This window comes from Taudactylus pleione, unplaced genomic scaffold, assembly GCF_031769625.1.
Source record: "Taudactylus pleione unplaced genomic scaffold, aTauple2 ptg000078l, whole genome shotgun sequence".
Taxonomy (NCBI): Eukaryota; Metazoa; Chordata; class Amphibia; order Anura; family Myobatrachidae; genus Taudactylus; species Taudactylus pleione.
In genome coordinates, this window is record NW_028284480.1 from 4,275,886 (window position 1) to 4,296,930 (window position 21,045).

Here is a 21,045-nt window from a genome sequence, read left to right on the forward strand (position 1 = left end):
TTCCAACTCTTTATATAAAAAAAGACTGCTCACTATACAAAACAAAAACTAATCATAACTTATGACTGCACCTTGGGATTTGGAATATTAATGTGTTAGAACAAATACCTATTAAATACCTTAGACCTATACCAAGAAATATTGTTACAGGTTTAGTCTCCCATATCCAAATATTCCAAAATACGGTATTTTTTTGTCATGACTGAGATAATGAAACCATTGATTTTTGATGGTTCAATGTACACAAACTTTGTCTAAGGCACAGATTATTACAAATATTGTATAAAATTACCTTCAGGCTGTGTGTATAAGGTGTATATGAAACATAAATGAATTTCATTTATGTACACAAACTTAGCTTGAGCCACAAATTTATTGAAAATATTGTATAAAATGACCTGCAGGCTGTGTGTATAAGGTGTATATAACACATAAATGCATTCTGTGTGTATATTGGGGTCCCATTCCCAAGATATTTCATTATGATATGCAAATATTCCAAAATACGGAATATTCCGTTATCCAAAATACCCCTGGTCCCAAGCATTTTGGCATTTTGAATATGGGAGACTCAACCTGTATATGATATGATAGATATCGCTGGTAGAATTTTAGTTGCATTATTTTATGATGTGTGCAAATCTACATCACACCTATCCAAACTAGAACAAAACAAAAGTTATTATTTTACCATAATGCATTCAAGTTACTGGATACAATCAAGTCGCTGGAAACAGTGCATAGTGTTCTGTGTTTGGCTATACCTAGTTACAGTATGCAATGGGAAGCTATAGGGCTTGTATACTGTACATCTAGCTATTTGAATTCCGCATTCGCAAAGAGTGCATTTATATTATACAGATTATGGGCCTGCATCAGAGATATACACTAATCACAGCTGCTGTGTCTTTGTGATACTATGCTAATGCCACCAGAGGAGTCTTGTGAAAATAGAGGTCTCCTGTCGGCTTCACTTGTAAATCAGGCTGCAGCATGCGCAGATGTTACGCTGAGCAAATCTCGGTCTGCAAGATCGCTCGCATGTGTCTGGACGCCGAAGTCTGATTGACAGGTTGCGACCATTTGGGGACGGTAACAGGCAATGTTGCAGAAAATTGGGAATTCCTCGGCCATTCCGAGTAACCTGAGGGTCACGCAGATGATCCGATGCTGCGTCTTCGGATCCAGCAGCAGATCAGAGAAGCCAGCAGGAGACGTCTATTGACAAAAGACACCTCCTGCAGCATTAGCATATTATCACACAGCCACTGCATACAAAGACACAACGGCTGTGTAATAAGTGTTCATCTCCGAATCTTTTTTATGGGAGGGGGTGGGATTTATGCCCATGTCATCTCAATTCTGGTGGACCCGGTGGATTCTTCCTCAATGTTTAAATAAGAACACACAGGTTTTTAATCTTCATTTGTGGAAGATGGTCTAGAGCAGCCCTATTGAACTGGCTTCTTGCGATGCCATACATTAGGGAATGTGCATTCATCAATGATGGGGACATGGTGATCGCTGCTAGTAGCTGCTCTGCCCCACCAGGCACAGTGTCCCTGCCCAGTCCCCTGAGACTCAAACTGGGTCTGTCCTTCATGCTTCACCCCTTTATTGGTCTCGAGGGAGGTCGAGCAAGGGGATCGGATAATCTACAGCCAGTCAGAGAACAGCAGCAAGAGCTGGAGGAGAAGGTTGTGCTGGTAAGTATGACCCATGGACAGACCACCTGTTCCTGTACTTGGAAACCCTCACTCCAGACTGGCAGAGATCCCTTCTGCTGACCGTAATTCTTCATTAGGCATTGAGAGACTCTGGGCTACAAAGGGATAACAACACATTTCAGGTGATCCTCCTCCCCTCAGAATGCTAAGAGATAATAATACCAGTCCTAGATGACCCCAGAATGAAGAGAGTTAATATTTAGTTTCCCCCTCAGGATGCAAAGAGTTAATAGCACCTGTCTTCAAATGTCCAGTCCGATAAATCTCCCAAACATTTCAGAGTGGACCATTCAAAATATCAGTTGAATACCCTGCATTTGAGGAAAGGGTATACTTAAGCTATTCAAGCAAGTTATGGTATGCATCAACGTTAGCCTGTTCCACTAGACAGAATTGCCAATCACTTTCTGAAAACTACTAACCAACACATTTAATGGGTTTAATAATTACTTTAATTTGTGAAGCGTTATCTTGAACATTTCAGGCAGGAATAAGGGTACCAATATGAGACTTAAGTATAGAGAACCAATGTATGACACTATATGCGCTCCATAAACCACACTAGGGGGTAAATTTACTAAGATGGGAGTTCTATTAAAAAGTGATGTTGCCCACTGCAACCAATCAGATTCTACTTCTCATTTATCTAGCACCTTCTAGAAGATAATACCTGGGATCTGACTGGTTGCTATGGGTAACATCACTTCTTAATAGAACTCCCATCTTAGTAAATTTACCCCTAGAAGTCTTACAATTTCCATACAGTATATACTGGGTGTGGCTGGAAAAACACTGTTGCGCATAGTCATATATGTGGATCTCACTGTGTAAATCTGTTTCTAGGGGGGAGTATTACAGCAGGTTGAGACCATGTTTCAGTAGCTTCTGCTTGGCTTTGCTGTGTAGGATGAAGGCAGTGTCCTGTGGGTCTGGGGCGCCAGAGTTCTTGAATAGAGGAGCTAGTTGCTGGAAGTAGGTCTCATGGACAGTGCTCTGGCAGCCGTAGACAGAGGTAGAAGCATTTCTGTAAGGGTTATCAGAGAGAAGAGGAAACTATATATTACTTGTAAAACACACAATGTTCATACTGCAGGCAACTAGTGCTATCAATTCATACTGCAGGCAACAAATGCTATCAATTCATACTGCAGGCAACTAGTGCTATCAATTCATACTGCAGGCAACTAGTGCTATCAATTCATACTGCAGGCAACTAGTGCTATCAATTCATACTGCAGGTAACTAGTGCTATCAATTCATACTGTAGGCAACTAGTGCTATCAATTCAAACTGCAGGCAACTAGTGCTATCAATTCATACTGCCGGCAACTAGTGCTATCAATTCATACTGCAGGCAACTAGTGCTATCAATTCATACTGCAGGTAACTAGTGCTATCAATTCATACTGCAGGCAACTAGTGCTATCAATTCATCCTGCAGGCAACTAGTGCTATCAATTCATCCTGCAGGCAACTAGTGCTATCAATCACCAACTGTGACTTTATAGCAAAACTGCAATGCAACCTCCTCACTCTGGATCACACAACTATGAGAATCTATATGTCTTATCCTTGTCGTACTAAAACAAATTAATAATTGTCATATAAAAGGGGAGCTCTATGACTATATTAAAAATGTTCAAGGATCTTTATGAAAGCTGGTGAACAGAAAAAAGGGGATTTAGGCCCTCATTCAGAGCCGCACGCTATTTGCGGTCGTTCGTTTAAAATCAAGGGGTGGCTATTTAAATGATCCGTACGCACATTGCAGTGTGTTCACACCTCTAAGTCTGAACGAACGAGCAAAACATACGCTCGTTTATTTGTTAAAAACGCCCCCTGGCCGCACGCATCCTACGTCATGTCCGCTATTTATTAGATTAATCGAGTACATCGACCAGCGTATGAACTGCTCGCTATTCTTGTGGTTGGTGTTTGCTACCACAAATTTGCGTGCAGTTCTGGCTATAAAATAACCCAGTAACGTGGTCAATGACGCTGCTGTTTTAAATATACACACCCATAAAACGCCCGTTTTGACCTTTAAGCACGCCTGCGTTCGGATCTCCACTCCCCATTTTCAAGCACCTTCCCCTGTTACCACCCACATACGCCTCATTCTGTCACTCAAAATAGCAGGCACTCGCTATATAGCGTACAAAGGATTTTCGGCCGCACTGACTGGTTCGCGCATGCGTACTAAAAAGCGTACGCATGCGCAGATGTGCAAACATCGCTCGGAACGAGCGTACTGCCGCTAACGAGCGGCTCTGAATGAGGGCCTTAGTTCATAGCAACAGATCACATTTGCTTTTATTTTTCCACTAACCTTTTCCTGTGCACCAGTTAAATATTTATCAAGATGCTTTCTATGACTTAGCTTCTAAAATAAAACATACAGAGGTGTCCTCATACATCTAGCCTCCTTGCGCGTTAAACAGCCCTTCTAGTCATGTCATGCCGTGGCGTGACTCGGTAGCGCCGAGCATCTTTTCATGCAACTTTTTACCTTCAAATGTGTCTTATTCGCACAGCAGTGCATATAGAACGCACAAGCATCTTAAAATGATAAACAGCATGCTTACGTTCTGTGTGCGACTGCCGGTGTATCTGCATATGAAACATACGTTACAGTCGCTGACACTAACGTGGCGTTTCGCATGCACATACACACAGAACATAGGCATGCCGCATATCATTTAAATCAGCAGAAGCTGCTTGTACTTTTTATTTGCACCGCTGAGAAAGTAGTAAGTCGCACAAAAAGACGCTTGGCGCTACTGAGCCAAACGGCACTCATACGTTATGTGTGGCGCGGCTTGTAGTGCGCGGTGGATAGATGTATGTGGACACATCTGTAATATACCACCTTTTCTAAAGTATGCTTAAAAAAAGCAAAATAAAAAATGCCGCTATTGTATTCTTGGTAATGCCAAATAGCTGTTGTGCCACTATCACAATAGTCTGGAAACTAGGTGACAATGCATTCATGTGCTCTATGGCCGATTCATTTATTACACAGCATTTAATATGCTGGTCATCACCAAATTGGCTGATGTGCATTCTACATACAATTGCTGTTGGCCCTACAGGCCCCCAGTCAGTTGATCACATTGGCTAATGGTAGGTTCCCATTCCAAATGATTGATATGTGGAAATCTTAACGTTTTCCCCAGATACAATAAAAGGTCCATGTGCGATAATGTTAGTGATTTATTTCACTGCCTTGCCCTTCCCCTAGCACCATGCTGTCCATATTGTAATGCAACTAATGCTGCCCTGCAGTTCTCAAACTAAATTAAGCAAAATAAAAAAAACAAGGATTTCCTGCCATATCTGAAAGGATTACTAAAGCTACAAACCAGGGCCCCCATACAATGTCCTGGCCCCTTCCCTGCGTTCTGCAGCTGGCACAGGTATGGACCTAATTCATACATGCAGCATATTTTATCCAGAATATAGTTGGACATAAAGACAACTAATACCTAAAAAAGGAGAAGGAACAACGGCTACATTATATTGTGTTGTATGTTCCTCCCTGAATCATGTAACAATGGAGAACATTCATTATAGTTTGTCAGATCCCTCTGGCCACTACATGTATGTAACCCTATAGGGAAACAACAGCGATTTCTGAAAACTGAGCTGCATAAAATATGAGATATGGTAAGAACTTACCCTTGTTATCTCTATTTCTACGAAGTCCATAGGGTTCCACAGGATACCTTGGGGTATAGGTGTGACGTCAGTCATCGGGCACCAAAGAGTTAAGCTTTCAGCCTCCCAGGATGCACTAGGTCCCCCTCCTATACCCCGCCCCCGAGCCAAGGCATCTCAGTTAGTTACCAAGCCATAGGCCGGAGGAGGAGAAGGAAGAGAGAGAACAAAGATCTGGACACATACAAGAATCACATTCTCACCAGAGGGAGACGGAAAACCGGTGACCAGAGCAAAGCCCATCTGCAGCACAGGTGCGACAGGGCGGGAGTCCTGTGGAACCCTATGGACTTCGTAGAAATAGAGATAACAAGGGTAAGTTCTTACCATATCTCATATTTTCTACTTCAGGGTCCATAGGGTATCCACAGGATACCTTGGGGATGTCCCAAAGCAGTATCCTTTAAGGGTGGGGACGCTCCTGTGCAGAAAGGAGAATCCGCCGCCCGAAGGAAGTATCCTGAGAGGCGAAGGTGTCAAACCTGCAATACCTCACGAAGGTATGGACAGAGGACCACGTAGCAGCCTTGCAGATCTGGACTGCAGAGGCACCACGTCGAGCTGCCCACGAAGGACCCACAGACCTAGTGGAATGAGCCTTCACAGAAGGAGGAACCAGCAGGCCTTCATGAAGATAAGCTTCAGAAATAGCCATACGGATCCAGGCTGCCAAAGTTTGCTTTGAAGCAGGCCAACCCTTTTTATGGAAGCCATAGAGGACAAACAAAGCGTCCGACTTCCTAAACGAAGAAGTGCGGTCAACATAAGTCCTTAAGACCTGCACAACATCCAAAGAGGCCTCACCCACGGAAAGACCCGGTGAGTTAAAGGCCGGAACAACGATTTCCTCGTTAACATGAAACTGGGAAACAACTTTGGGAAGAAACTCGGGCCAAGTGCGGAGCACTGCCCTGTTCCCATGAAAAACCAAGAAAGGGGGTCTACAAGAAAGAGCCCCTAACTCAGAAACACGTCTGGCCGAAGCAATAGCCAGAAGGAAAACAGTCTTAGCTGTTAGCCATTTAAGATCCACTGAGCCCAGTGGTTCAAACGGCGGTCCTTGGAGAGCCCTCAGGACCACAGCCAAATCCCAAGGCGCCACAGGTGGAACAAAGGGCGGCTGAATGCGGACAACACCTTGCATAAAGGTGCGCACATCCGGGATTGTAGCAATCCTACGGTGAAACCAAACAGACAGGGCCGAAACCTGTACCTTCAAAGAAGCAAGGCGAAGCCCATGATCTAGTCCCGCTTGTAGGAAGGCGAGAATCCGAGACAGACGAAACTCCCTCGGTGCATAACCTCTCGGTCGACACCACTGGAAGAACGTATGCCACACGCGATGGTATATCCTCGCGGAAGACTGTTTCCGAGCTTGCAACATGGTACGCACCACAGAGCTGGAAAACCCCCGGGACCTCAGCATGGCCGTCTCAACAGCCACGCCGTCAAAGACAGCCGAGTCAGGTCCAGGTGAAGACAAGGACCCTGAGACAGAAGGTCCGGTCGTAGCGGCAACCGCAGAGGACTGTCCACGGACAGACCCTGAAGGTCTGAGAACCAGTGCCGTCTGGGCCACGCGGGAGCTATCAACAGGAGCGTCCCTCCTTCCTGTTTGAATTTCCGGATTACCCGTGGAAGAAGGGAGAACGGAGGGAACAGGTATGCGAACCGGAACGTCCACCGGACGGACAGAGCATCCACCAGAGACGCCCCTTCGTCTCTTGTGCGAGACCCGTACACCGGCAACTTGTTGTTGTGCCATGAGGTCGATCTCTGGAAGACCCCACCTGTCCACCAGCAGTTGAAAAACGTCCGGGTGCAGGGACCATTCCCCCGGATGAACGTCCTGGCGACTTAGAAAGTCCGCATCCCAATTTAGCACTCCCGGGATGAAGACCGCTGATATGGCCGGAAGATTGCGCTCCACCCAAACCAGGATCCGAGAGACCTCTACGAGAGCCGCCCGACTGCGGGTTCCTCCTTGCCAGTTTATGTAGGCCACGGTGGTAGCGTTGTCCGACTGGACCTGTACCGGGTGACCCTGGAGAAACCGATGTGCCTGCTGGAGAGCATTGAAGACCGCACGGATTTCCAAGATATTTATGGGAAGCTCCGCTTCTGTCGGCGTCCACCTGCCCTGGAACAAGTGTGGACCCGAAACCGCTCCCCAGCCCCGAAGACTGGCGTCCGTTGTCAACAGGACCCAATTTGGAACCCAGAACGGACGTCCCTTGTTGAGGTGGGTCGTCTGTAACCACCAAGCAAGGGACAGGCGAACCTCCGGGGTGAGCACAATATCGTCTGGGACTTCAGAGACTGAGGCAGCCCGTTCCACTTGGACAGGATCAGGTGCTGCAGAGGTCTGGAGTGAAACTGGGCGTATTCCACCATGTCGAACACCGACACCATGGAGCCCAGTAACCTCATCGCCGAGTGTAGGGACACCAGGCGGCTGTGCAGACAACTGCGCACCCTTGACTGTAAAGCAGAGATCTTGTCCTCCGTCACGAAGATCCTTTGCTGTCCCGAGTCTAATAAGGCTCCAAGATGCAGAATCCTCCGAGACGGGATTAGAGTGGACTACCTGTTGAGTGCTTTGAGGTTGAGAATCGGCCGATATGACCCATTGGGTTTCAGTACCAAAAAAAGATTTGAATAGAAACCCTGGCCCCTCTGGGAGAATGGAACAGGCACTATAACTCCAGCCTGGAGCATAGTGTGCAATACCTTCCGCTGCTCCGTAGCCTTGTTCCGGTCTGATGGTAGACCCGTGGTGAAGAATCGAGCCGGGGGTCTGTGCCGGAAGGAGAGGGCGTACCCGTGGGAGACCACCTCCAGAACCCAAGTGTCTGTCGTAGTGGTCGACCAACACTGGGCGAACTGCAGCAGGCGGCCTCCCACCCTGGGATCCCCAAAGGGAGGCCCGGACCGTCAGGCCGCAGGCTTGTCATCTGGCTTGGGGGCTGGACGTCTGGTACTCCATGCCTGCTTCCGGGGCTTGACCGATTTCTTAGGGCCAGCCTGTCGAGGAAACGACTGTGGTTTGGGCCTGCCCTGGGCCCTAGATGACCGAAAGGACGATGGTCCAGAACCAGAAGGAGCAGCAGCCGATTTGGCTGCCGCCAGCGTGGCCACAATCTTATCCAGATCTGGACCGAAGAGAACTTCTCCGGTAAACGGCAACGCCTCCAGACCCTTTTTGGAATCTGCGTCCGCCTTCCAGGATCGCAGCCACAAGGTGCGACGAGCAGCTACCGCTGCTGAAGAAATCCTAGACACCAGAGTACTAATGTCTAGGGCCGCCTCGTTGATGTAGGTGGCCGAATCACGGAGATTGCCAATCAACTCCGCCTGTTCGGCCGGACAGTCGGAATCAAAAGAAGCCTCTAATGAATCCGCCCAGCGCTCCATCGCCCTGGCCACCCAGCAAATGGCCATAGCCGGCCGTGCTGCCCCCCCCGCAAGGGAATAAGCGGACTTCAGGCAGATCTCCACCTTGCGGTCCGTAGCATCCCTAAGGGAGGACATGGATGGCATCGGCAATGTGGCACTACGGACAAGACGGGTCACGTGAGAATCCACCTGTGGAGGGGATTCCCACTTTGCAAAATAATTATCTGCGAACAGATAAGCCACCGCCAGGCGTCTCTGCGACTGGTATCTTTTGCCAGGCTGTTTCCACGCCTCCTCTAAATGGTCCACCAACTGACCCGAAAGAGGAAAGACTGTGGCATCGCCCTTCACATCTTTGAAAAAGGCATACTTAGATTTAGCCGCTGGGGGAACTTCGTCCTCAATCACCAAGGCTGTGCGGACCGCCCGAATAAGTCCAGGAATATATACTTTGGACTTAGCATCAGCGTCCTTAGCATGGAGAGGTTCCTGATCGTAAGGATCCAGAATCTCCCCATCATCAGACGTCCCCTCGTCATCCTCATAAGGAGCCGACAGAGACGCCACCGGCCGTTTATGCGGCCGCATCACAGACTCCCCTTGCAACACATCCGACAAGTGCTGTACAGAACTAGTCAGGGAGTTAACCCACGCTGGCTCCTGAGAAACCGGGAGCGGGGAAATAGGGAGACTGTGGGGTACCACCAATTGTCGTGGGAAACCCTGCATGGGTGACGACACCACTGACTGCTGGGACAAACCCATCGGTGTAAACGCGGGCTGCGGAGCTAACTGGCCCACTAAGGCTGTAAGCGCTTGAGCGAAACAAGCCCAGGGCGGCTCCTGTACCGGTGCAGTAACCGTAAGAGGCCGCGCCATAGACAAACACTGCCGGCAGAGGCCCTCCGCGCTACCCTCCCCCTCCGCTAACGGTACTTTACACGTAGTACACTGTAGCCGGAGGGGAAAATCACTTTCAGACATGATGGCACCACGTATGTGACCCCTCTCACCAATTATATATTTAAGAGGCGAGAGACCACCCTGCAGCACCGCACCGCAAGGGCTTAGCAGAAAAAACAGGGACAGTATAAAGCTGACAGTTTAGAAAAAAAGTTACAGGCAGCAGCGCTAGCACAGTCACATACAATGCAGAGAAATAACAATTCCTGCACTAACAGCGCTGATCACTCAACTACACAGACACAGGGCCTGGTAGGACACAGCGCTGCATACACAGACCTGACCACAGCCGAGGAGAGGTATGCGGGGGGACCCAGACCACGATGCTTCCAATGCAGGCTTCCAGCAGCGTTCACCATGCTTCAGAAAAGATGGCCACCGAGGAGCAGAGAGAAGGCTGGCCTGGGGGAGGAGTGCTGACACAGGGCCAGTCAGCACAGTGCAGAGAGGGCTGTGTGCAGCGAGGGAGGCGCCGGCTGTGAGACAGGGAAGGCGCGCTCCCCTGGCATGCATTTAACCCCTGGGACGCCGCAGCGCTACCGCTCTGCTGCGGTCCGCTGTCCCAGGGGTTAGTGGAAGCGCAGGTTGGTCGCCTGGCTCCACGCTGCAGCTAGTCCCCAGGGAGCCCTCTGCCTGGGGACTTAGGACCATGTGATCAGCGGGGACCCCCCGCGGGACCCCGCTGCTTACCTCTGTCCCCCTTGAATCCGGCCATGGTCCGGAACATCTGGGGTCACCGCTAGCTGTGACCCCAGATGTCCACCAGCATCCCCGGATCAGTACCAGCGTTCTGGTACCGGCGGGGTGTAGGGAAGACAGCATGGACGTCAGGACTGACAGTCCATGCTGTTCATCCAGATGTGCAGCCACCGTTGCATGAAGAAAAAGCTTCAGGGGCTCTTCTAAGCCCCCCTCTAGCAGGTGCCTCCGACTCCGGCCAGGCACCAAACGAAACTGAGATGCCTTGGCTCGGGGGCGGGGTATAGGAGGGGGACCTAGTGCATCCTGGGAGGCTGAAAGCTTAACTCTTTGGTGCCCGATGACTGACGTCACACCTATACCCCAAGGTATCCTGTGGATACCCTATGGACCCTGAAGTAGAAATAATGGTATGAAGTCTCACACCCCTTAGCAGTGGCAAGTATTTGACATAAATAATTGCAAAAACTATATAGCTATTTTATTTTTGTATTGGAGGACATTAATTGCCTAGACAGAAAGTCGACACTTGAGAAAACTGAAACTTCTCTCTATTATGTTTTAATTCATAATTCTTCATTCTTTCTCCCTTAACACTGATAGGATACAAAAAGTAGTATTATATTAAACCAATAACTATTCAGATACAAAACTGGTTTCTTATATCAGACACGTCTGACTAGGTCTCAACTAGAAGAACTAAAAGTGATAAACTGCTAGTTTTCACCTCACATCCAGGCAAACACTGTGCTCTTACCTTACAGTCACCTCCTGCAGAGACGGGTAAAGACTAAAGGTGGAATGGATGACATTGGCAGCTCGGAGGAAGTGACGGTCAAATGTATTTGAAGCAGCAGCAGGGAGATTGGCTGTAGAAAAGACACCATAAGACAACATCAAGCATACACCTATACAATGACCAGTAACTTCCTCAAAGTAATGCTAGGTATCACTTAGTGACTGTGCGGGTGTGGACACACAATATATCTGTGAACAACTTTGTTCATAGAAAAATTGTGTCAGCCCAGTGTGTACCCCGTGTAAAAGACCCAGGCCCTGATTCAGAGCGAGCGCTCTGGTCATAAATATGGAGCGTCCTCCTGGACGCTCGTATAGCTGTGAGTCACCACCCACAGCATGCAGAGTTTCTCAACCGCAAGGCCAGGAGTGATTTTGGCTCTATCAGAGCCAAAATCACTCCCACTGACATCACTAGTGATGCCAGTGGGGCCGGCTTCTGACGGTAGGCGTTCCCTTGGGAACGCCTCCGTCTGGGAGGCACGCCCCCGGCACGCCCACCAAAGGGGGCGTGCTGTCAATCAACATCGACAGCACGCCCCTTTGATGAGACACTCCGAGCGAAGGAAAGTCCTTCGCTCGGCGCGTCTCACGCATGCGCACGACGGAGCTCCCTCCGTCGTGCGCATGCGCAGTGCAGATCATCGACCCACTTGCGAGCGGACAGCCGCTCGCGAGTGGGTCTGAATCATGCCCCCTATTCCATGGACTTTTCAATTTACCTGTTAATTGATTTTCTGCCCTAAAAGAGTGTTCTACAATACTGTTGGGATACTCTAGTACCAGGAGAACTGCAGGCTGGAGGCATCACACCCATATTGCTCAGTGTACAGAGATTTGCAATAAAACAACTGTCCACAACTACACCAGTTTCAGATAAAATAAGATTATTATTGATAAATATAAAAATCAATGAATTGCCTCAGCTGTGCATTAAGCCTAATGCTGAACATAAACAGGAAAAGTTATGATTAAATAAGAGACTTGTAAAACAACATATGTGGTCATTCTCCACATACAATTACATTTCTGATTAAATACATGTAACCAAACCCAGCAACCATACTGTACCAGAAGAATGGTCATTAATGAATAGCCCCAGCCTACACAGAATGATAGACAACTATTTTGTGGATTGGACTGGTCTGAGTATATAGGCTGCCCTTTAATTAGGAACCATTGTGTACCGGTGAGAATGTTCTGAATAGAGTCGCAGTGGGTGAAGTTGTAGGTGCTCTTTGTTAAATTGCTGCTTTCTTGGGGCATTGTTTCCTTCAGATGAACTTCTAAGCCATTGAGAGAAGCCAAAGTGCTGTCATACTAGGGAATCAAGCACACACAAAATTAGGCAATTAACATAGACTTGTATGTTATGCTGCAACCTGTTAAAACATAACCCATCAGTCTAAAATTCCTTGGAAAGTTCAAATCTACACAATAATCAGAGTAGAATCGCTGCTTCGAGACATATGTATCATTTTTTTCCAGTTATTCTAAAGGCATTATTTTTGTGCTGCAAAAATGTTATTCCACTGCAAATGTGGACAGTTGTTGTAATTTTGCTTAAATCATATACCTTTTATTTACATATATTGAAGTGAGGTTCTTTGGCTCCAAATATTAACAGGAAGCCTCTGCCTAATGACAGTGCACCAGAACAGCCTCCCTTCTCCAAAAGGTCTCTATGGCTCACAATGAGTCTTATAGACGTGGTACTAGCAGTCTGATCTTACTTTAATAATGTAATCTAAATATATGTGGCATATCGTGTCCATAAATGCCAATTTAGATGTAGTGACCATAGTACTCACCACGTCTTGGATGGACTCCTTGATGTATTTGAAATCACTTTCGGCTATTAGGGTTAGCACTAATCCTTTCACGTTATGGACATATAAAACCATTTGCACCAGTTTTTTGCTGCTTATTGACGGATTAGAGTCCAGTGTTAATGTCCAGTCTGTGATACTAGAAGATTGAGTGTCTGTGCTTTCGCACGATTGTGTAATCACTTCTGAAGGTCTAGCATCTTTTATGTTGATTTGTATTTCACCTTCTGTAATGTCCAGCATCTCCATACTGCTCTCAGTAGTCTTAACTAAGACTGTCTGATGGTCTTCTGGAGAAAGGTCTTCCATGGTTACCGAATCATCTTGGTTTACTGTAGACAAAATGTTCAGTGAAACTTGACTATTCTCCAGATTGGACAAACCAGATTGCTCGCGATTGTTTGGCCCTAACTTATCTGTGGAACAACAGGTTACAACACTTCCAGTTGACATGCTATCACTTCTAATCACAAAATCCTTTTCTAATCCAAGTAGCCCTTTTTGGCCTTCAGAAGCCATTACAAATGAACTATCAAGACGGTTGTCAGCGGCTGTACTCTCAGAGCTGCCCTCTTTTACAGTACCTTGATTAGTTTCACAATCCGTATCAAAAGTATTAACACATTTTAATGGAGATGAGCTTTGCATGGGTGTGTGTGTCAATGTGCTGAGGTCATGTTCTGCTAATGCATTTGCCATAGAGGGCTCCTCTGAAACTACCACCTTTGTTAAGGGAATACAAAATATGCCATCTTCTCCTTTATCGAAGGACTCATTCTCTGATATAGGAGACTGATTGACCTGGGCTTCCTCGCTGAGGCTGTGGGAAATGCTTGAACTTCTCCGTGAGGAACTTGGTATTCTACAAATAAAAGAAATCTCCTACAGTAAGTTAGTCTGAATTATTATTACACCTACTTACAATATTTAACGCCAATTGTTACATAATTTTAAACATAATTTTGTACATAATGTGCAAGGGTGGGTCACTCACAGCAAGTCAGCAGGTACACTTAACTGCGTTAACACAGTTTATACCAGTGTTAATTGTGTTGCTGAAAATTTTGACTAAAAAAGTAGTCCTAGACAAAATATATTTTTTTCTTTAGGACTAAATTGTAACAATATTGAAAATAAACATTTTAATAACAAAAATTATGACAAAATCTTTCAATTTTAAATAAGCGACTGACAAAACTAAATTTAAAATCCTTGTCAAAATGAACGCCGATACACTACTTTCTATTTTTTACATAGGGTTATTTTACATTTCAAATATTTGCAGAACTTAAGGCATTAATTTGTATAAGATATATGGGAGAAGTACGAAGGTAAGTCAGTATGTAAAGGCCCATACACACTATACGATATTGCTAACGATATGACAGATTCCGACGCATCGGAACAACAAATCGTTCATATTGTGCAGTGTGTATGCACTGCATTGTGTAGTGCGCTCTCCCGTGGGGTTGTCAGCCGCTTCGCGTGATCTTTTTGTACATGCAGTAAAATCAGGCGATGCAGTTGGCGATCCAACCCCAGCCTGATTTAGAGAAAAGGATTCAACGGTAAGTAACCAAAATCCCCTTTTCTCCTTCATCAAGGCTGGGGGGACACTGGACCATGGGACATTCAAAAGCTGCCCCCAGGGAAGGGAATGCTTAGGCTGCCTGACCAGAGAACTGTACGCCCAAAGTGGGCGTCGCTGGAGGCAAAAACAAGAAACCTGTAAAAAAACGTGCGAATGTGTGTAAAAAGGACCAGCTAGCTGCGTGGCAGACTTGTTCAGCCGAGGCCCTCCGATGCATCACCTAAGAGGTTGCCACCGCCCGAGTAGAATGAGCAAAAGCCCTGGCAGGTTCCTGGTTGCCCCGCATCAGCATATGCTCGAGAGATGACTGAGCGGATCCAACGAGCAATGGTCTGTTTCGAAGCCGGCCAGCCACGTTTCTGAGCATCGTAGAGAACCAGTATGGAATCCGTCCAAGTAGATCCGCAGGGCATGGATGACATCCAATAGAGCTAAATCGCCCCGGTCCCGGGAAATCTCCGATGGGGAAAACACAGGAAAGACAATTTCCTGGTTTAAGTGGAAAGTCGAAACAACTTTCGTTGGAATGAAGGAACAGTTCTGAGAACAGCCCAATTGTAATGCAATATGAGGAACAGTGGTCTGCAAGACAAGAACCCTAACTCGGAGACCCGCCAAGCTGAGGCAATGGCCATAAGAAAAACACGTGACAAATCTAAGGTCCACGGAATCCAAAGGCTCAAAGGGAGCCCTGCTTAAGAGTGGAGAGGACCAAGCTCAGATCCCACTGAGCCACTGGCGGGTGAAACAGAAGTTGAACCTGCAAAAAGGTCCAAACCTCTGGCAGGAGGGCCAGACACCGCTGGAAATAAATTGACAGAGCCAAAATCTGTACTTTCAATGAATGAAGCCACAAGCCGGCTTCCAGACCTCTCTGAAGGAATGCTAACAGCCTCGGAAGGATAAATCAGGATTTGTGAACCTCGCACAGTTCACACCACAAGATGTAGATCTTCCAGACCCTGTGAGAGTTGCGCGACGAAACCGGTGTCCGAGCCCGCAACATAGTACTGACAACTGAAAAGGAAAACCCCTTAGCTTTTAAGAGCTCGGTCTCAAAAACCAGGCTGTTAAAGCCAAATCGAGAAAGGACCTCGTGCCAAACCAGATCCTGCAGGAGCAGATCTGGTCACTGCGGAAGGCGCCAACCGGGACCTACGGCCAGCTTGAGAAGGGCGGCAAACCACGACCTGCATGGCCAGTTTGGAGCCACGAGGATCACTGGAACCTGTTGCTCCCTGACCCGCCAGAGTACCCGAGGTAACATGGGAATCAGAGGAAAAATATATGCCAGACGAGAGCTCCACAGAACAGTCATGGCATCCACTGTGAAGGCCATTGGATCTCGCACAAAATCAGGGAACCTTGCAGTTGTGCCGAGACGCCATCAGGCCCACCTCCAGAAGGACCCACTGCCATACCAACTGCTGGAAGACCTCCGTATGGAGAGACCACTCCCCGGTAGGAAGGTGGTCCTGCTGAGGAAGTCCATCTCCCAATTTTCCACGCTCAGAATGAACACCACCGAGAGTGCCGGAACAAAGGCCTCTGCCCAAGCTAGAATGCGGCTTGCCTCTGCCATTGCTGCCGCGCTCTTGGTGCCGCCCTGATGGTTCACATACGCCATAGCGAGGCAGAGCGAGGCCAAAAATTAGTTGTCCGACATTTCCTGGATCACTGCAGAGAGATTCCATTCGAAAACGGTCCACCAACAGTCTGGTGTTCAAGGCCCGTAGAGTCAAGGTCGGGCGATAAGTGCCATTGGGCTTCCGGACAATGTAGAGGTTGGAGTAGAATCTCCGTTCTGATGCCGGAATAATAACTCCATCCAGAAGCAGAGAACTGATAGCCTGGTCCAAGGCTATTCTCCTCTGCGTGTCCCGGGGAGGGGCTGTTGCAAAAAAAAAAAAGTTGCGACGGCGGCAAACCCCCAAGGTTGATGACCTCCAGGCATCGGAGCCTTGGCTCCAGAGTGCCTGTATGCACTAGAAAATGTGCCCCTAGGAGCAAAACCCCTGCTGGGGAAAAACTGGCCCTGGGCAGTCTGCGCTCTAACCGATGCTCCCCCTTGAAAGGAGAAGCGAAAAGCACGGAACCATGGGTCCCACTGTTTTTGGGCCACTGAGGGCAGGAAGGGCTTTTCCCACTGGTGGCTTGGGCAATGATGGTATCCAACTCAGAGCCAAACAGAATCCCCAAGAAAAAAAGGAGAAATTCCAAAGAACGCTTTGATTCAGCGTCAGCATCCCAGGTACGGAGCCAGAATGCCCTCCAGCGGATCTTTGAAGAAGGACACCGAACCCTGAACCAGAAGCGCAGTGTGCTTGGCCAAACGTGCCACTGCTGCATCAACCTTGGGCCAATGCCCTTCTGCTCCGGGAGGTTTCTATTCTCCTTAAGCTCGCCGGGGAATACTGTTTGACAGGTGTACCGCCCCAGTCAAACTCCCAACCTTGCAGTCCCATCTACAACCCCACTTGGCGACATGGTCTGGCGAGAAGTTCCCCCTCCTCCTCCTTGGAATCCAAAACGTCTAATAGTCCCTTGAACAAAGGAAGAGGCTTATGTGCCGCGCGGAGCTTAGGATCCTCAAAGAATCGTTCTATATAAAAGGAAACCTTTTCGAATCCTGCCGCTGTGCGCTCCATGGTACGAAGCCAAGGGGGATCGGGTCCCGGGTGGGAGACCACACTGGCTGCGACTGCATGGTAGGGACAGACAAGGCAGTCACGAGCACCATGAGCTTCACCAAGTCAGAAAAAGCAACCGACCCAAAGCCTGAGCGCACACCAGCTCGTCCGAGGCGGAACGGCACCACGACTCCTGCATGCAACTAGGCCCCGTCTGGCAGCCCACGCACAGCGTCCAGGAGTCCAACTGTCCACAGGCAATTTCACATGACACTGGACACACATAAAAAATATCCCCATAGTAGGGGTTTGAACCTTGACAGGCTTCCATTTGTCCGTCATATTTGCCACGCGGTTTCGCTAAGCTGCTGACGTAGGTAGCCAGTACAACGCAAAAAAATAAATAATTAATGCAGGTCACTGAGCACTGCTAAACTCCCAAACAGGCAATAACAACAGACAAATACTTAGCCTTCCTTGGAGGCTAAACCCAGCAGAGGAGAGGAGCTTGTGGCTGCTGGTCCCTGTCCTCCCGCAGAGGCAGAAGCGAGGGCTGCTTCAGAGCAGAGCAGCTTCCTACACAGTGAGGAATTCTCCAACTGCTGCCTTGGAGCCAGCGTTGGTAGGCTCCACCCCCCCCCCCCCCACTATGCGCTGATAGCGACAGCCTCTGTCTGCCCAGTGTTAATCCTCCTTTCAGGCAAAACACTTGGTATGCCCTGGAAACGGGCGACCTGTGTCCTGCGCTCTCCCCGCAAGAGCCGCCTCACAGACAGCCCGACAAGATGGCGCCGCCATCCAGGACAGCGATGAACCCATGCACTCTCTACCAGGGTGCGGGGTACTGTCCCCAGCAGTCTCTGATGAGACCGCAGTGCTATAGGGGATAACGCCGGTTAGTGCACCCCCTCCCCCGCTACGGCTCCCAGCAAGATGCGGCTCCCGCAGCCACTGCACTCCACTGAAACAGAAAATAAAAAGATTACAAATATAAGAAAACAAGCCCTAGCTAGAAAAGGCCCTCCTAAAATGTGCCTAACTCCTGAGGCACTTAAACTACACTGCAGTCATGGGGTTGCAGAGGGGAGGAGCTTGGGTTAAAGTTACTGAGTTAGTTAAGTGCAAGCTCCTTGCAGTCCCATCTACAATCCCATGGTCCAGTGTCCCCCAGCCTTGATGAAGGAGAAAAATAAAAATACAATCCTGTTAATTACTCATGGCACAATTTGTGTAGCAGAACCTGTAATTCCTGCTACATAGAAGAAAAAAAAAAAAGGTCATAATACAGTACACAATTACACATTACAATAGTAAGATGTAATAAATAAAAATGATATGATACAAAATCCAAGACATTCGTGAAGATTAGAATAATGTGATCAATTTACATGAGCACTTGCTAATCAATCCATTAGTACCACTTTTTTTTCCAATCTGCAACTTGTTGCACCAACATTGTACTGATCCCTAACAGACATATCTTGGGGGGCACTTGACGAGGATCAGTATATCTTTCATATTACTCTACATGTCCTAAGCATTCTTGTTCCCTAGTTTAGGAGCGAAAATTGGGGAGACAAATCAGCAGCCAGACAGATGTTCCAAATGCTTGCAGACTATTTCAGGAAGGAATGATCTGTGTACTTATTTGATTGCGTTTGTGAGGACATGGCAGGGTGTTAAAGGGTATAGCCCCCCCATGAGCACAGATTGCCCGTAGTTGCCGAAATTTCGTAAACTCATCGATGGAGCATGCTATTGTTAAAAATGGTAAGATCCATCCAGGTAACAGAGCTGCGTGCAGTGCTGCATCAGCCACTATGCCTCCAGGCTGCAGTATAGCAAGCTGTAGCACACCGGTCCTGCATTACATTACCAAACAGGCGTACTAATATTACACACCATTTGTTGATGTGAACATACCCTTGAATAACTTAAAGTTTATAAAAAATCTAATAGCTTATACATTAACAGTGGCGTCCCTAGGGGGGTGCGCGCGCACTGGGTGATGCCAAAATGGCAGAGCTGCTCTGCTATTTTGGTGTCATCAAGCAGCGCTGATAGCAGTGATGGATGACATGCGCGTGTCACCCACACTGTGTCTGGAAAGGCTGTGGGTTGCCCAGCAGCTCCCGGAGCGCTGGGCTAGCCCCCAGTGTGACAAGAATGGGTGCGTGACATGCTGTTAGACCCCCAAAAGAGGGCATGGCTTTGTGGACACAAGGCCAAGACCCTTTCGCAAGAAATACATGCAAGTGGGTGACACCAAACCCAGTGATGCCACTGTACATTAAGGCACTTTGTTAGAGAGCCACTGCTAAAAGAAAACAGCTGCAATGTTTTTGGCAGGGTCTGTATTCAGTCTAGAAAACTATATAGATTTCAGCAGCATAAATTAAATATATAAGTGGAATAATTACTTCTTCCACTTAATGGGTGCACATTAATGCTAGTGATCCAGAACACAGGTGCCTACCTTCTGAGGAAACAGTCACCGCAATTGACAGAGAAACGCGTCAAGGATTAAGGATTGTTATTACCTGGACTCTCCATGACCCCGAGAGCAAAGTGTGCCTTTCATTGTAAGTGATTTTGTAATAATAAGGCGGATCTTTCTGAGGATTGCGCGGCACCTAAAGCTATATTGGTCGGCTGGGGATTATATCAAGCGTTACGGCTGTGAATCCTGACTGCTGTGAGGAGTGCAGGGAATACAGTGTGACTGGGGCTGCTTGCTCAGCGCTGCTCTCATTGAACACAGCGGCAGAGGACACTGCCAGTGACCGCCAGACCCTTAAGGCTGCCTGATTTATTTTAAGAGACCGCTTCTATCTATTTCTGCTAGATCTACTTACTATAAAAGTGGAGAGTCATAATATCAAGTGTGATAACCTGGACCAGAGTTACATCCCTTCTCAAAAGGGCAGCACAGACGGTGTAATGGTTAGCATTACTGCCTCACAGCACTGAGGTCGAGGGTTCAATTCCCACTACGGCCCTAACTGTGTGGCGTTTGTATATACTCCCTGTGCTTGCGTGGGTTTCCTCCGGGTACTCCGGTTTCCTCCACACTCCAAAAATATACTGGTAGGTTAATTGGCTCCTAACAAAAAAAAAAAAATAACCCTAGTGTGTATGTGTGTGTGCATGTGGTAGGGAACATAGATTGTAAGCTCCACTGGGACAGGGACTGATGTGAATGGCCAAATATGCTCTGTAGTAATGCACTGTGGAATATGTGTGCGCTATATACGTAACTGGTAATAAATAATAAAATAATAAATAAAAAGGGCAAGATCACTGGGTATTCCATCTGTGCTTCCCTGGGATTCAGCAGTTCAGCCGTTATCTATAGACTCTCCTAAAAAGGCACAACTATAGCTATTAATATAACCAGATCCTTCAATACACCATCGAAGGATCTGTATCTATTTACATTTTTCTATGGGGGTTTCAGATTTGGAGACCATATATTGCTATTAATTATATTGTTACGCTGTATATGTGTATGTTTGGATTATTGAAGATGTATATTGCCGTCTTCTTTTTTAAATGGTATTAAAATATTTTTGTGATTTATGCACCTGTGTTCTGGATCACTAGCATATTAATGCGCATCCATTAAGCGGAACAAGTAAATACTCCACTTATATATTTCATTTATTCGGTTTTGGATTGAGAGTACTTCAGAGGTA

The 21,045-nt window shown here is 47.4% G+C and overlaps 1 protein-coding gene across 5 annotated transcripts in view; it reads right to left on the reverse strand.

Moving 5' to 3' along the window:
• Positions 1-2,175: 2,175 nt before the first annotated feature.
• The window catches only part of HPS4 (HPS4 biogenesis of lysosomal organelles complex 3 subunit 2), a 58,570-nt gene continuing 39,700 nt past the window's right edge, over positions 2,176-21,045 (reverse strand). For all 5 annotated transcript variants that reach the window (XM_088467903.1, XM_088467898.1, XM_088467900.1 and 2 more), the window contains 4 exons: positions 13,112-13,991; positions 12,488-12,620; positions 11,260-11,371; positions 2,176-2,751 (listed from right to left, as the gene is read on the reverse strand). In XM_088467903.1, coding sequence (XP_088324029.1) covers positions 2,580-2,751; positions 11,260-11,371; positions 12,488-12,620; positions 13,112-13,991 — 1,297 coding nt within the window. In that variant the 3' untranslated portion in view covers positions 2,176-2,579. The remainder of the gene's footprint in view (positions 2,752-11,259; positions 11,372-12,487; positions 12,621-13,111; positions 13,992-21,045) is intronic.